This window comes from Nannobrachium achirus (assembly GCF_963921795.1).
Source record: "Nannobrachium achirus genome assembly, chromosome: 4".
Lineage (NCBI taxonomy): Eukaryota > Metazoa > Chordata > Actinopteri > Myctophiformes > Myctophidae > Nannobrachium > Nannobrachium achirus.
This window is the reverse complement of record NC_137813.1, coordinates 58734141-58751090: the sequence shown is the minus strand read 5'-3', so window position 1 is coordinate 58751090 and position 16950 is coordinate 58734141. Positions and strand designations below refer to the sequence as shown.

The 16950-nt window shown below is 48.2% G+C and overlaps 2 protein-coding genes across 2 annotated transcripts in view; one reads left to right on the top strand and one right to left on the bottom strand.

Annotated features, from left to right (window-relative positions):
* LOC308283832 (retinoid-inducible serine carboxypeptidase-like) overlaps positions 1-16950 on the bottom strand; it is a 29961-nt gene that overhangs the window by 8482 nt on the left and 4529 nt on the right. The window lies entirely within an intron of this gene.
* LOC308284178 (cytosolic endo-beta-N-acetylglucosaminidase-like) lies at positions 11424-16878 on the top strand (the record flags this gene model as incomplete). Its single annotated transcript, XM_080724728.1, has 3 exons — positions 11424-11428; positions 12392-12503; positions 16468-16878. 3 exons carry the CDS (start codon positions 11424-11426, stop codon positions 16876-16878), a joined length of 528 nt encoding a protein of 175 aa, XP_080580854.1.

Genomic DNA, 16950 nt, shown 5'->3' with positions numbered 1-16950 from the left:
CAGTGCACATCCCATAACCCACACACTGCACATCATTTTGGAGCTCATATCTTTGAACGGGTAAGGGCTAGTAGATATAAAACGCTAGATACCTCATCCGCCGCTGCAGTTCATTGGAGCGACGTGTAACAACTAGGGGGTCCTCAGAGTTACCACAGGGGGTCCTCCAAATCTTTGTGTGATAGAAGCTTTTCTTCCCTCTTTTCCTCTATTAACCACTAGAACCCTAGTGTCCATATTCGGAGAACTTTAGCCAAAACTAGCCGATCTACAAGCTCACAACGCCTCACAGCGCGAGGCGTTGTGAGCTTAGATCGGCTATTTTTGGCAAAGAGTTTTTGTGTAGAGGGGAAAAAGAGTAGACTATGTACAGAGTGAAAGGTCAGGTTTATCAAGTATTGACGGTATCTGGAAACACAAATTTACACGAACCCAAAACACACTGACGCTTGTGCTGTCAAACGACGAAACCACAGCATGGTATCTATGGGTTGTGGGGGTCCCTTCTTCATCTCTCTCTCAACTAAGGGGTCCTCCTCGGCCTGAAAACGTTGAAGACTATTAGTTGTTGCTCATGTGTGTGTGTGTGTGTTTTTTTTTTTTTTAATAATATGTTTATTTAGTTTTTTTTTCTTTAAAGACACACAAAACCACATATACAATACAATAAAAGACCACAATCAAAATTCAGACAAAACAAAAAAGCATACAATATACAAAAAGAAAACACAAAAAAGAAAAACACCTGACATCAACACAACACATAAGAATATAAAATAACTATGATACAGAGAGCACATACAACACATCAACATCCAGACTCCTATGCCACAAGGCCAGACAAACGACCGTAGAGAGAGAGAGAAAAAAAAGCAGTTACCCTACTCCCGGTTCCTCCATCAAATATGAAAGATAATTTCCCTTAAAGGTGATACACCATGGAATTTCACTTTTCCTATTTTAAAACCTTTTTTTGGGGTCCCACTAGCACCTTCTATCCTCACAAAGTCCCATTTCTGACCGTTGTGTCTTTCTCTGGTTTTGAGAAGGCGAAGGTTAAAAGTATCCCACGGGTTCTCAAAACAGGCTGTCCAGATTTGCTGCCGATTGTGACGTCATCTGCCGATTGTGACGTCATTCAAAAAAACGTTTTTGGGACATAAACAATATGACATAAATGCTTTTTAAATGCATGGTGTATCACCTTTAACATACTGAATAAAATTCCCCCATGCTCGTGTGTGTCTTGCAGCGGGAGGTAGGGCAGAGCTGGTTCAACCTCAGTGCCCAGGAGCTCCAGCCGCTCTACTACAACCACCCTCTGGAGGGAGGGGGCTGGCTGAGGAGCCGAGGCTGCCCCGAGGACCCCTGGAACGGGGGCTGCTCCCTGCTGCTGGAGGGGGTCCTGCCCGCCGGCCTCCACAAAACATGTGCCAGGTGTGTGTGTGTGTGTGTGTGTGTGTGTGTGTGTGTGTGTGTGTGTGTGTGTGTGTGTGTGTGTGTGTGTGTGTGTGTGTTATTGTAAAATTAACCACACAAACCCTATCGTCCCGAATCTGGGCATGCCTAGGGCTGCCTAGGATGTTATGACATTTTACATGACTCAAATAATAGCGATTAGAGTACGTTTACCGGTATGTTTATTCAGCCTTCAGCATGATCGCAGGTTTAAAAAGACAGGTGCCATTAAAACACTGAATTATTTTGCTGGTGTGATTACAATACAATACAAAACCGTTGCTGCTAAAAACCTGAAACAAACAAATTGTTTAGTGTTCATTGCTTGGTCCAGGGAAAGTACTACGTCAGGGGTCTTCAAGAGGGGGTCCGGGACACCTAGGGGGTCCTCAGAGTTACTACAGGGGGTCCTCCAAATCTTCCAATAATTTTTATATTAACAACTTGAACCCTAGTGTCCATATTCTGAGACCTGTAGCCAAAAATAGCCGATCTACAAGCTCACAACGCCTCGCAGTGCAAGGCGTTGTAGATCGGCTATTTTCGGCAAAGAGCTTTGGTGTAGAGGGGAAAAAGAGCAGACTAAGTACAGAGTGAAAGGTCAAATTTATTAGGTTATGATGGCTCAAGTGGTTAAATATCTGAAAACACAAAATACACTGATGATTGTGCTGTCAAACGATGAAACTATATGGAATCTATGAACAGGTTGTGGGGGGTCCCTGCTTCATCTCTCTCTCAACTAAGGGGTCCTTGGCCTGAAAACGTTGAAGACCCCTGTGCTACGTCATTCCAACATTTATTCAGACCTTTTCATTCTTGTTTCATAATTGAGTACCTGAGATGAAAAAAAGTCCATATTTAAATTGATATATTTTTGATTTACCAGACCGTAAACCACAAACTAGAAGATTCTTTTTACTTAACTCATATATATTAGTAATTATAAGACATAATACTTATGGAAAGTGGAGAAAAAAAAGAAAAATGGTATATCTCCAAAAGTTTGTGGAACAACAGTATAAGTCCGTACAAGCGATATTCAGCAGACAAAGGGAGCAGATAACATTATAACAGACAATTGAACAAAATAAGGGGGGAGTGCATTAACAATTTAACAGATTAAAAATGACTAGTTTGTGGCTTACAGTCTGGTAAATCAAAAAATATCTATATTAAAAAGAAAATTAAAATATGGACTAATGCCTCATTCACTTACAGAAAAGCCAAGCTAATGGTTTGCTTGGTAATTCAATGTATTCTCTATGCAAACCAGCTTTTAAAATGTCCAAGCTGGAAAAAAAGCTCCGAATTTTTTAAAGCTGGTTTGCATAGAGAATACATTGAATTGCCAAGCAAACCATTAGCTTGGCTTCTCTCAGTGTGAATGCAGCATTAGACTGTTATTCGTCTCAGGTACTCAATTGTACGACAATATCTCTCACCCTCTCTCTGTTTCCGTCTCAGGCTGTTCTCTCTGAACGTGCCGCTGGCTTCCAGCTCCATGGTGTCTCTCATCTACAAGCTGTCCCCAGGCATCACGGTGTCCCTGGAGCTGAAGACCACAGACGCCAGCCTCTGCACGCACAAGGCAGTGCAGGACATCTCCAGTACGTTTACACAACAGGGGGTTCCGGGACCCCTATAGGGGGTCCTCAGGGTTACTACTGGAGGGGTCCTCCAAATCTTTATGTGATATAGAAACTTCTTTTCTCCTTTTTGAGCGGTGGTCACAACGCTCCTATACGTGGCCGTGTGTGTGGGTCTGTCTGTCTGTATGCGTGTCTGTATGTAGCCTACAGTACCTTTTGTGACCACACATGTTAAGGGAGGGGCGCTGTTGTTCAGGCCAGGCCAGACACCCACACACACACACACACACACACACACACACACACACACACACACACACACACACACAATATATATATATTTGTTTTGCTGTTGCGCAGCCTCCACGACCACCGCTCAGTTCACACGGGTGTGATTTTTTTATATTAACCACTTGAACCAAAGTGTCCATATTCGGAGAACTTTAGCCAAAAATAGCAGATCTACAAGCTCACAACGCCTCGCGCTGTTGTCAGATGTCAGATGTTTGGTGTAGAGGGGGAAAAGAGCAGACTAAATACAGAGTGAAATGTCAAGTTATGTATTGACGGTTCAAGTGGTTAAATACGTATCTGAAAGCACGAATTTACATGAATCCAAAATATTCAAACAATGAAACCATATGGAATCTATGAAAAGGTTGTGGGGGTCCCTGCTTCGTCTCTCGCTCTCAACTAAGGGGTCCATGGCCTTAAAACATTGACCTGTCCTGGAGGATTAATGACCCAGTTCACGTATACGGTTTACAAAGCCTGATATTAAATACCATTGCAAGCTGTCAGGGACGAGATATACTGTAAATGCATTAGAGTCACTGCATTTAAGCACTTACCCCAGCATCCATATTATTTGAGGGTCCCAAAATAGCAGATATACAAGCCAACATGTGCCAAGGTGACCCATTGTGAGCTTGTAGATCTGCAAATTTTGGCTAAGAGATTCAGTGTAGAAGGAAAAAAGCAGTCCAAGAAGTACTGAGCCAACTCTGGTCAAGTGTAGAGGGTCAAGACAAGTGGCCAACATAAACCTTGACCATTTCCCCCAAAATGTCTTTACGTTTTGTCCATAATATCAGAACAGAATGTACCTGAAACAGTTTGTCTACGTTTAGCTGTAACTCGCTGTATCGTTTTTGTCATCATTCAGTGGGTTTACAAAAGTCGGGGAAATGAAGATTTACTATTCTGCCCCCTGGTTTACAACTTGAGTCGGCTTATGCGACTCAAGGTCGCCTGAGACGGCGCGCCTCTGTCATGGTCAGTAACTATAGTTTACTAGTCCTTACCCGTTCAAAGATATGAGCTCCGAAATGATGTGCAGTGTGTGGGTTATGGGATGTGCACTGTGCACACAGTTTATGAGGGATGGAAAGTAACTTTCTGGTGCTTGCATGATAATATGTAGGAGCATCAATGTAAGAAATACCCGTTTCGTTTAATGGCTACAGAGATACTGTGTACCGATCTACATGACAACATCTGAAAGAGGGCCAGCCAACACCCCCCCCCCCCCCCCCCCCCCCCGCCCACCCACACACACACACGCACGCACGCACACACACACACAGAGCTGGTTAAACATGTTGCCCCATGCTAGATGCAGAATAGATATGCCTCATGCTAGATGCAGAATAGATAGTAGTTACACCATGAAGAAATAGACTCCTCAATGTCAATTATCAGTTTTTAATGACAAAGATGAAGAAGCCCTGCAGTAAAAACAAAAACACAAAAAGCATAGGCTGATTTACACATGTAAATATAAAGACTAATAGTGAGGAGTTAGTAGTAAACAAAATACAGTAACAAGAACTGCATAGTTTAAAATATAACCAAAAAGAAAGCACACTTACAATAATGAAGTGAACAACTCCCAAACAACATGGCATAAACGTCTGACAGGAAGAACTGACATAAACAACAATGGCTGACTCTTCCTCTTACATCCTAATTCAGCCAAACAGTAAACCAAATGAAATACTGCCCCCTAGTGGCCGGTGGATTACCCTTCATCCCCCCCAGTCCGGCAAGCTATAAAACAAAATAGATTAAAGGACTCAGTCCAGCGTCCAACGGCCGGACTCAGGCTCGTAGTGCTTGGGCGGCTTCCTAGTGCGGCACGGCCGCGCAGACAGGGGCGGAGACGACGGCGATCGTGTGACCCGAGGTAACGCAGCCGGGGCGACGCCGGAGGGAATAGGGTCACCCTGGGACCCGAGGTCGGGGGCCGCCTCATCAGACGGCAGTGGAGGGGAGGAGCCCAATCCTGCATCATGGGGCCCATCCCCTGACTGCAGAATGAGCCCCTGGGGCGCCACCAGGTCCGGGCGGACAGGCAGCGGCTGGCATACCGGGGCCACAAGTTGTGGCACCAGTGCCACGGGCTGCGGCAGGGCAAGGGCATAGGGGGTAGCCGGTGTATAGCCACGGAGGAACCGCCGGTTGCGTAAAGTCAGGCGTCCTGATCCATCCACCTTAACCCGATACTGGTCATGACCAAGCGACTCCACCACCACCCCCGACCTGTCCCACTTGTTAGGGCTTGGGCCCTGCTGATTCTGGAGAAACACCCTTGCTCCAGGTGCCAACGAGTGGAGTGGTCTCGAGTGAGACCTCAGGGATTCGGTGGTACGGGACATCCGCGTCCGAAGGGCATCCTCCTTCGCAGCCCACGCCTGGCGCCAGAGCGGACGGACACGAGAGTCTGAGAACTTCTCAAGCTTGTTGACGAAGGAAAGCGAACCTCGAAGGGGGCGACCATAGATAATCTGTGCTGGTGAGAGGTTGCAGTCAGGGTCAGGTGTGTTGCGCAACTGTATCATGGCACGCAGAAAGCGGTCATGATCGAGACTGCCAGTCGGGCCAGTGTTGGACATCAGGAGGCGCTTCGCAGTCTTCACCGCGACCTCCGCTCTACCATTCGATTGCGGGAAAGCGACAGAGGAGACACGATGCTTGACGTCCCACAAGCGGAGGAAGTCTTGCGTCTGGCCCGCCATGAACTCCGGCCCACCATCGCTAGAAAGTTCCTCCGGTACGCCAAAGGAGCCGAAGAACGAGCGGAGGTGGCGAACCAGGCCAGCCGAGCCTCCCATATCAGTGCCCGCCGTGGAGCACAAGACCTCCACCCAGCCTGAAAGACGATCCCCGACCACTAGATAGTGGCGGCCCCCATAGTCGAAGAAGTCAGCAAACACAGCCTCAAATGGGGTGGACGGTGGTGAAGACGGCACAGGGGGCGTGGCTGCCTGAGATGGCGCATTGCGGTTACAGTCTGCACACCCGTACCTGGTGGCTCGGATGCCCTCTGACATCCCAGGCCAGTAGACTATGGCACGGGCGCATTGCTCCATTGCTGAAATCCCCTGGTGGGCCGCATGGAGATTCCGAAGGACTCTGTCACGAAGGGACGGAGGGACCACGACGCGGTCACAATATAGCAGGACACCATCCTGCGCGTAGACAGAGTCACAGACCGGCGCCAGACTGGTCAGGGCGGGGTCGTTCGGGTCGATTCTATCCTCGTGCTCAATCAAGTACAGAAGGCGGCCGAGGCATGCGTCGGCCGCCGTCTCCTGTGCAAGGAGGGACCAGGAGATGGCACCGAGCTCTTGTGCATCATTGCGGATGGAAGCCATGTGCGCGGACTCCACGTCGTCAGGCATACCTGGCAATCCCAGGGAGAGGCTGTCCGCTGAGCCAGAGGGAGAAGGATGTCTGGAGGTTGCATCAGCAGCATGGTTGCTCTTCCCTGGGAGGTGCACAATGTCGAAGCGCCATGGGAGGGTGCGCTGCTTGAGTCTAAACAGTCGTGAGTTCGTAATCTCATCCAGAGTGCGGTCGCCGAAAATCTTCACCAAAGGCTTATGGTCGGTGACCACAACGACGTTGTCACAACCCTGTGTGAAGTATCGTGTCTGCTCCAGACCCCAGGCCACGGCCAGGGCTTCACCCTCAACGGCCGCATAACGTTGCTCCGCCGGGGACAGGAAGCGTGACCCGGCGAGGGTGATCCTCCATCCTCCCGGGCAGCAGTCTGGCACGCCCGAGGTGCAGCTACAATGCTGTTGGAGCAGAAAGTAACCGATACCACGCCTGGACCAGTCGGGACGGAGGCAGGTGCGCCTCTGCATGTCGTAGATCTCCACGCCCTCACGGATGGCCTCAATAATGGCATGCTTGGACGACTGGAAGGCTTCCTCCATTTCAGGCGACCACGAGAACTTACAGCGTGGGCTGAGGAACGGCTTGAACGGAGCCATCGTGTCGCGCAACTGGGCATAGTTAGCCACCTGGTTGACAAGGCCGAACCAGCTCCTGATATCTGTGGTAGATTCTGGGGCGGGGAAGTCCCGGATGGCATCTAAGTACTTGGGGAGAGGTTCGATGGTGGCGTCCGACACCCTGAAGCCAGCAAAATCAACATCTCTCTCTGCAAACTGGAACTTATCCGGGTTCAACACAATGCCCGAGCGACCGACACGTGTCAGAAAGTCAATCGTCCGCCACCAGTGCTGCTCCAGGTCGGTGTCGTAGTGGACAGTATCATCCACACAGCGTTCTTTGCGCTCATAATCCGAGAGGACAGCATCAAAACGGCGGTTGTAGCCATCCCCAGATGACAGGAAACCCTGTGGCGCCCTTGTGTAGCGCCAGCGGCCAAAGGGTGTGATAAAGGTGGTCAGATGGCGATCTGACTCACGCAGGGGCACACTATGGTAGCCGTTCCAGGCGTCCGTGACAGTCTTCCAGGTGCCCTTTGGGATACGACGTGCAAGGTGGAATGGAGACTCAGAGGCGAAAGTCTCACGCTGGCAGAACTTGTTGAGGGGCGAGAGGTCCACAGTCCTGCGAGGGGAACCGTCATGCTTCCGAGTGACCACCATACGGTGGCACCATGTCACTGGTTCTCCGTATGGCACACGTTCAATGACACCAAGGGCCTCGTCGCGGAGAAGGTCATCGTGGACTCTCTGCTGCCAGTGTAGAGGCACCACGGCTGCGGTGTGGCATGCTTTCGGTGTAGCTGCAGGGTCTACGTGCATTTCGATGGGCGGCCCTTCCATGCATGGCAACGCTCGATGCGGGCAAGTGTTGAAAGTGGATGAAGAGTACCTCTGGAGCAGCCAATCCTTCATCCGGCTGTTGTTCTCCGGTGTGCAGGGGAACGGTAGGGCCGCAGGGCGTGCCGGAGGGACCGCACGCTGGGGACACGAACACTTGGAACCATGAGGGTCATTCTGGTCGGTGCAGCCGCCGTTGGTGGACCTCATGGCAGCAACGGATAATGTATGGCTGGGCGTGTATGGAATGTCGGGCCCATCCTCACCTTCAGGACCCCCGTCGATGTCACCCGATGGGAAGTTCTTAGGCAAGAGACCAAGGTTGAGCAACGAATCGTAGGAGAGGTACATGGCCTGGACCGAGCTGCTCACGTACACCATGGAACGGCAGGAAGAGACTTCACCGCTGCCGGAGGTAGTAGAGAGCCTAGCGAAGAAAGCACCCTCGACAGCTATGGGGGAGCGGTTGGCAGCCGACATGCTGAGACGGACAGGACGCAGGTCCTCGCGTGAGAAGCCGCAGGCAAGGAACTCCTCAAGAGACCAGAGGTCTGACTGCGCACCAGTGTCCGCAATGGCAGATACCCTCGCCACGGCGCCTGAGCCCTGGCCATCAGGGCCACACAGTCCGACTGGCCTGTCAACAGAGATGGTGATCGGTGCGCGAGGATGGTCCCTCGTCCTCGCTCGCCGCCATTCGCCCTTTGAGAAAATGTGGTGCTCGAGAATGACAGGCGACTTGACATGGCCTCTGCGACGTCGGCCAGGGTGGGAACTAGACTGAAAAGATGCATTCTGGGAGAACGGCTCTAACTCCAAGGTGGCCTGTTGACTGCCGGCGGACGGCTGTGGTCGCCTCCCCCTCCGTCGGCGGGCCCTATAACAGTCAATACAAAGCTGGTGAGGCTTAGTGTTCCATCCGCGAGGCCCTTCCGTGAAGACATTAAAGGTGCCCTTGCACTCCGGGCACGAGGCTACTCTAGCCTTGTCCGCTGGGCCTAGGGTCGGGGTGGGGCTCACCTGTGAGCCTTTCTTTAAGCGCTGGAACGACGACACGGCCGACAGGGCGGAGGATGGGAGAGCATTACGAGCCATCTCTTTGTTCTCGACAAGTGCAACTACGTCGTTAACTGGCATTTTCAGAATGTCAAGTGTTCCCAGCGCCTCGCGGCGTATGTCAGAGTCATAAATCCCATTAATTAGAACATCGCGGATAATGTGGTCGGTGTAGTCCACGGCCGTGCCACACCCACATACCGCAACGTAGGCACATGTCTCTGCTCTCCCCCGCACCCTGGCAGTGAAGGCACGGAAGGTCTCGTCGCGTTCCTGGCGTAACTGAAGCAGTTCGGTGCGCAGTACACATGTGGCGACTGGAATGACTGCCAGAGAACGCAGGGCGGCGATGAGATCCTGCAGAGACCCTGACATGGCGGTGGGATTGGTTTTAAGCAGGCTGTCACCAAGTTCAGGCCCAGCGCACTGGAATAGCTGGAAAGGTGCCTGGGCGGCTCCTATGCCCGAGCCGGTGCAGAAGACGTCCCAACGACGGATGAACACGTTCCATTCCTCGATGGACACACCAACGTCGATCTTTGGCCGGTCCAGTTTTGGGCCCTGAGGGGTTGGGGCCTGGGCCGGGGCGGCCATGACAGGCGGTGCACTCTGATGGGCAAGTCCATGATTTGTCAACAGAGCAATGGCGAGAGCCTCTGACACGTCGGCAGTCTGGAAACCGCAGTCAGGCACGGAGCATCCAACGACAACCATGGCTTCTTCATGAAGAAATAGACTCCTCAATGTCAATTATCAGTTTTTAATGACAAAGATGAAGAAGCCCTGCAGTAAAAACAAAAACACAAAAAGCATAGGCTGATTTACACATGTAAATATAAAGACTAATAGTGAGGAGTTAGTAGTAAACAAAATACAGTAACAAGAACTGCATAGTTTAAAATATAACCAAAAAGAAAGCACACTTACAATAATGAAGTGAACAACTCCCAAACAACATGGCATAAACGTCTGACAGGAAGAACTGACATAAACAACAATGGCTGACTCTTCCTCTTACATCCTAATTCAGCCAAACAGTAAACCAAATGAAATACTGCCCCCTAGTGGCCGGTGGATTACCCTTCACACCATAAAAATGCTAATATACAGCATATGATTTGTGAAAGTGACAAACGGGCTTCACAGTTATGTCAGGTGTGTTCATATGCTAATGGTGATGCGATTTCAGATCAATTGCTCCAGCCACTGAGGAGAAACGCTGTGACAGACACTCAGACAGACAGACCGACAGAGAGACAGACACTCACTCAGACAGACAGACATTCGCAAAATTATAGTATAGATATGGCGGAGCTACTAAGCCCTGTTGGTAGGTCATTTATCTCCCAATCAATGGTGTGATTAACCCGTCCGGTAGCTCAGTATCTCCGCTACTGACGTGACAAAGTATCATTCAGTATGTTGATATAATTCGAATGGGGGTGCATTTGAATTAGAACAGTAGCACCTGAGTCATATATTGACATGGCCAACATAGGGACGGCAGGCTTAATACAGATTTAACCTTCATTCCCACCGGACACGATAAAGATAACGATAACAATAACGATATGTCGGCGTTCACATCAACTATGACTGCTTTATCATTGTGGTGTGGACACTGCCATCCACTTCAATGGAAAACAATATATTTTTTTATCATTGTCTTTATCGCGCCCAGTGGGAAAGGGCCTTTAGCATGGAGGTGAAACTCTCCACTGTTCGGTCTTTATGCGTCGAGCACCGAATGCATATGTGCTGGAATCCAGTTTGTGTTGCTGTGCAAATCACACGTACACTTTACTAATAGCTGTGTGTGTGTGTGTGTGTGTGTGTGTGTGTGTGTGTGTGCGTGTGTGCGTGCGTGCGTGCGTGCGTGCGTGCGTGCGTGCGTGCGTGCGTGCGTGCGTGCGTGCGTGCGTGCGTGCGTGCGTGCGTGCAGCCACCAGTAGGTCTCCCAGAGTTCTGGATACCAGCCACCACTTGGTTAAACAGCTCTCTGAAAGGTGTGGTCAGTGGAATCCAGACAGCTGGACTGTCAGGTGAGGCCCCCCTCTGTCCCCCCCTCCATCCCTTTCTTACACCATTATGCTTGAACTGCACCTTCTGTACATAGAATATAACGTGAAGTTGAATATACTAACCTGTTGCTCTATAACGTGAAGTTGAATATACTAACCTGTTGCTCATAGAATACACTGTGAAGTTGTTTACACACAGTTAGGTTAAAGACAAAATGCTGTTGGTGTGTATAAAATACCAAACCTTTATGCACATGTATATTTGATGATGCTCTTGTTTTTTTGCACACTTTCTTTTGCTTAAATCTTTCTTTGTCATTCTTATTACTTTTAATATTGTTATTATACATACTGCTGCATTGTCTGAAGGAAGCCAAACTAATTAAGTTTTACTCTTATGTACCTGTACGCAACATGTAACATTAAAGTCCACCTTGAACCTTGAACCCTGTCAACAATGGAACCACACATAAATACAATGGTTTAGTGATGAAAAGTAGTGATGAGTCATCACTTTTCACTGTTTAGTGGGGGCCATTTTAGTCCAAGGAATGTTTTTCGTGCAAAACACATACTTGCAATGGATTCAGAATCATGAAAAACCCCTAGTTTGACCCCTCATATGCTACTCACCTAAAGGGTTACTGTCACTTTAAGAATCATCTTAAAAAACAAGTTAATATTTTTATGATGTCATTGTGGGGATGCGCAATTATAAGCCAATCAAATTAATTGTCTGTATAGCCTGACTGTATGACTACTTACTGTACTGGTCAGCTGTTGTTGGGGGGCGAGGGGCATATTACACTGTGACATGAGCTTCAGACTGTTTCAGACCGTTTTCAGAGAAGCTCATGTCACTGTGTAATCTGCCCCTCAACCCCTTTAGGTGAAAGTATCCCTTTAAAGAAGATTACTTTATTGCATTTTTGTTTTTCCTGTATTGTAAAGTTAACGGGACAACAACTTTAGCAGCTGATAACACCAATTTATCTGTGTCTCTGGAAGGGTTATCACACCAAAATATAATCTACAGATATGGAGCTTCTCAAAAATGCTACGTAACCTTTGCCACCTTTCCGAGAGCAACATCTCTATATGGAATCCAATTCAATGACTGAAATCAGTGGAGGATACTGAGAAAGCTAATCTGTGTGTCCCCTGTGGGTGGCGCTGTGGGCAGGTGTTCCCAGTTGGAGCTGCTCGGCTGTGCACTGAGGGAGGTGTGTGTGATCATAGAGCGGGAGGGCGAGCCTCATGACACGCCCTTCAGCTGCCGAGTGGGAGAGTTCATGGTGAGGTCACGTGACAATATTCTTCTTCTTTTCCTTTTGACTGTTCCCTTCAGGCAGGGGCGTGCAGAGAATGTTAGAGAGGTAGGGGCTGACATTTCTAAAAGGGCCTTATGGTGAAAATATTGAAAATAGCAGACCTCCAAGCTCACAACGCGTCACAGGGCGACGCGTTGTGAGCTTGGAGGTCGGCTATTTTCTGTGTTCGATAACACACTAAACTAAGCATAATCAAGTGAATACTGTAGATGTGGCACACAGCATGTATTTCCACACAGGGAGGGAAATTCTTTCAACATAAGATGGTGCATTGAAGTTCAGGAGAGTTTGGACAAGACGATTCTCTTGAATGCTGCCTTCAGGTATGGCATGGAAAGGGGGGCATTTTGCATTTCTTTCACCACATTGATATTCCTTTGCCTCAGGGCATTGAACACATACAATGAATTATATAACAATAACATTGTATGGCATAACACATTAATCTCCCACTATAAATAACTGTAACAAAACAACACACAGGAACCAATGTGCCCAAGGGATATACAGTCACAGTCACAATTTGTTTTATATACAAAATGTGCTTTTGATAAAGGTTTTTGTCTTCAGAAGCTTATTGAAAAATATCAAAAGGTTGTTTTGATGCTATATGATGTTTGAGTTTAGTCTAGACCAGGGACATGCTGGGCCCCTGATTCAGCCCGGGAAAATGAGTTGTAGAGGCCCTCATTGTGCGCTATAGAGAGAGATCTCTCTCTATAGCGCTGCTGCTGCTACTCAAAGATTTGCCATTCAGAAGTGACAAGCCAGTGGGCCAATTACATGAGTTATATTTCGTCGGGTGGAAACCTTGTATGTCCAAAACCATTTTAAAAATGATTTAAACTAGCGAAAACAGCAGTGCGAGGCGTTGTGTGCTTGTAGATCTGCTGTTTTCACTACTTTTGTGCGACAGCCTTGTATGATGAAGCAGGGCTTTGCTTTGCGAAAAAATGTGAAACTTGGAGATACAAGGTTTCTGCCCGACAGAGACGATTTACTTTGTTGGCCGCCCAGCCCCCAAAATGGAACGAAGGCCGACATTTTATTTTTTTCCTAATGGCCGGCCTGGACTGGCCGGGAATGAACCGGCCATTCGGGAGTTGTCCCGCTTTTCCCAATGGCCAGCACGTCCCTGGTCTAGACAACTTCTGTGTCCATGCTAAGTGAATAGCATTTATGAATGCTAGAATAATGTAAAGAGGAGATCCATACGAATGGATGGAGGCTAATCACTCCGATGGCTCATCCCTGCCATTCAGGTGGCATAGAACTATGCATTTGGGTCATTCCAACTATGTGGTACCAATTCAATTTCAGCCTCTTCGAAACTATATGCAATTTTACAGGACTTTATGTTCAGCCGTCTGAAAAAACAAACACATACTGCGGCTTTGAATAAACTTCAGGTTATAAAGACAATATAAAGAACACAAGATGCATGTTAAAAATTAAAACATATTCAATTTCCTGTTATGCACAGCAGAGGATCTAATCATCCACAGTCCAGTCCACACTATTATTTGAACCAGTAGTGTGATTGTAATGCGTTCTCAATTCTATCCACAAGATGGCACTGTTTATCAGTTTTCCACAGGGAGCTCAACAGCCAAGGTAGTGTGGGGATTTAAGGGGAGCAAATGCTAATTTCGTGCAAATTTGTCTTAAAGTGCAAAGAATTGCACAGATGTAGCCCAGAGCTTGCTCTAATGATTTAGCTAGGGTGCCCGAGCCAACGACCTTCGGGGCCGCCACAGCGGCCAAATCAAGTTGGCCTCCCATTGACTTTCTATACAGGAGGAAAATACCCAGAAAACCTTTTTTTTTCTGGGTATTTAAGTAGGATCTGAGGGGTATAACTTGGGGTTTGTCATGATGCTGAATCCATTGCAGGCATTTGTTTTGCACAAAAAACATTCCTTGGGCTAGAAATGGCCTCAGAAAACGATGCATGTATGGGTGAGCATTCATGTTAGTCGGAGGCCTTAGGGTTTTTTTTCTCTCGTGCTAATCAGTCTAAAAGTGCAAAATTTTGCACAGATAGCTCAGGGCATGCTCTAATGATTTAGGTAGGGCGCCCGAGTCGGCGACCTTCGGGGGCACCACAGCTCCAGAAAACACCCACAAAACTCTGAAAAGTGATGACTCATCGCTTTTCATCACTAAACCATCGTTCTCTGGGGCCATTTGTAGCCCAAGGAATGTTTTTTGTGCAAAACAAATGCTTGCAATGGATTCAACATGATGACAGACCACTAGTTAGACCCCTCACATCCTACTTAAGAAAAAAGTTTTTTTTCTGGGTATTTTCCTCCTGTATAGAAAGTCAATGGGAGGCCAACTTGATTTGGCCGCTGTGGCGGCCCCGAAGGTCGTCGGCTCGGGCGCCCTAGCTAAATCATTAGAGCAAGCCCTAGGCTACATCTGTGCAAAATGTGTTGCACTTTAAGACAAATTTGCACGAAATTTGCATTTGCTCCCCTTAAATCCCCACACTAAGGGCAAATGATCAATTCCCAGTTGCTTAGGGCAACAAGTTACTGAACCTCATCGACATGACACAAATAACAGAATTGTCCATATCATGGTTGACAAGGTTTTTCTTTTGGATCAACTGAAAATTAAATGTAGCCTATTATCCTCTGTTGTATTGTTTGCTATGCAATTACTTTGTCTATTGAAAACAATGTTTAATACCTTTTCACAAGTAATTTGGTATTTAATATAGAACAACATACCCCTCACTCAGGTGACCCAGCCAGGGCGATCAAGTCCCAACTCACCTCCCAGTAGCGATCAGTCCCATTTATAGAATATACACAGCTAATAATACCAGGAAAGACAGTTTATACTCTATATCTACAGGTTATGTATTATACATTATGGTGGTTCACAGAGGATGATTCTCTATGCAGGACGACTGCACTTTCCACCTGAATACCAATATGCATATGGGGGGCAGGTGATATACATTCCCCGACCTTTGTCTTGAAATACAGTGTGACAATGGATGGGCCATTTGTATGTAGTCAATTAAACTACTCAGGGGTAGAGAACCCGTCATTAGAACACGGGGGGTTCCTGAAGGGTTCCCAGTTCGATCCCGGGCTCCCCCAGAGTTAAGTGTCGAAGAGTCCTTGAGCAAGACTTTGAACCCGTAGTTGCTCCCGGTGAGCAGGTTGGTGCCTTGCATGGTTTCCCCTAGCCTGGGGCCAGCCTAGATACTAATGCATCTAGCTAACTAACTGCAGTATCTATCCCCTCCTTGTTTTAACATGGCTGGGATGTCTAGCTCAGCTAGGCTAGGTTTCCCCTGCCATCGGTGTGTGAATGGGTGAATGCAATGCACAATCTACGTAAAGCGCCTTGGATAAAGGCGCAATATAAATGCACCATTTACCATTTACTGTAGCACATGCTGGAAGGGTGCAGGAAACTGCAGTGGCGTCAGTTCAGCAAAAGCTAGGGTATGGCAAAGATGGGAGTCCTCATGGAAAATAGGCATTACATTTTGGATAACACGGTTATATTGTGAAAATAGCAGATCTACATGCTCACAACGCCTCGCAGATGTCTGAAAAAAAAAAAAGACGAAGACTTTTGTCAGTTTTTTACACAGGTTTCTATGGTTTCTTGGGCTGGAATGGTTTTTCAAGTGCAGCTAAACTTAGCATGTTAGTAAACGTGCCACAATTAACAATAATGCATTGCACCTGTGCAGCTGACCTGCGGAACCTGGTAATATACCATTTTGTCAAGCTGGGGAGAATACAAGTGTGGAGAATATAATATAATACCTTGTTAAAGTGACCATGTTAAATGTTGCATTTGTAGTTATTTTACTGTAATTTAATAACATTTAACACATAAACCTCCTTCATTCCCTATTCAGGGCTTTGATCTACTGTCTCTTTGCCCTCCCCGTCAGGTCCTGGACGAGGCCAGCCTGTCGGCTCCCCTCCAGTCGGTCCAGGGCGTGTGCATCTACGACGTGGTGTGGCTGCGGAGCGTCGGCAGCAGCAGCGACGCCAGCAGCCTGGTCCTCAACGCCACGCTGCGCTGGAGCTACCCGGCGCGGCTGGCGCGTCACTTCAGGGTGTACTGGCGACGCCTGCGGGGGCCGGACCCCCGGGTGCCCCCGGGGCGGCCCGAGCTGGTGGGCCGCTCCTACTCCACCCTGTTCCGGGTGACGGAGCTGCCGCTGGCCGAGCCCCCGGGCCTGGTGGAGCTGCTGGTGGAGCCGGTGACGCGGGAGGGCTTCCTGGTCCCAGAGAGCCACTGGGGCAGACGCAGCCTCAGCTACACCCAGGAGCAGAGGGTGGAGACGTCGTCATCATGAGGGACTCGGGTCTCAGTTTGTCTGCTTGGGGAAAATCTTCATGGGACAGAAATACATTAACAATAATGTGTT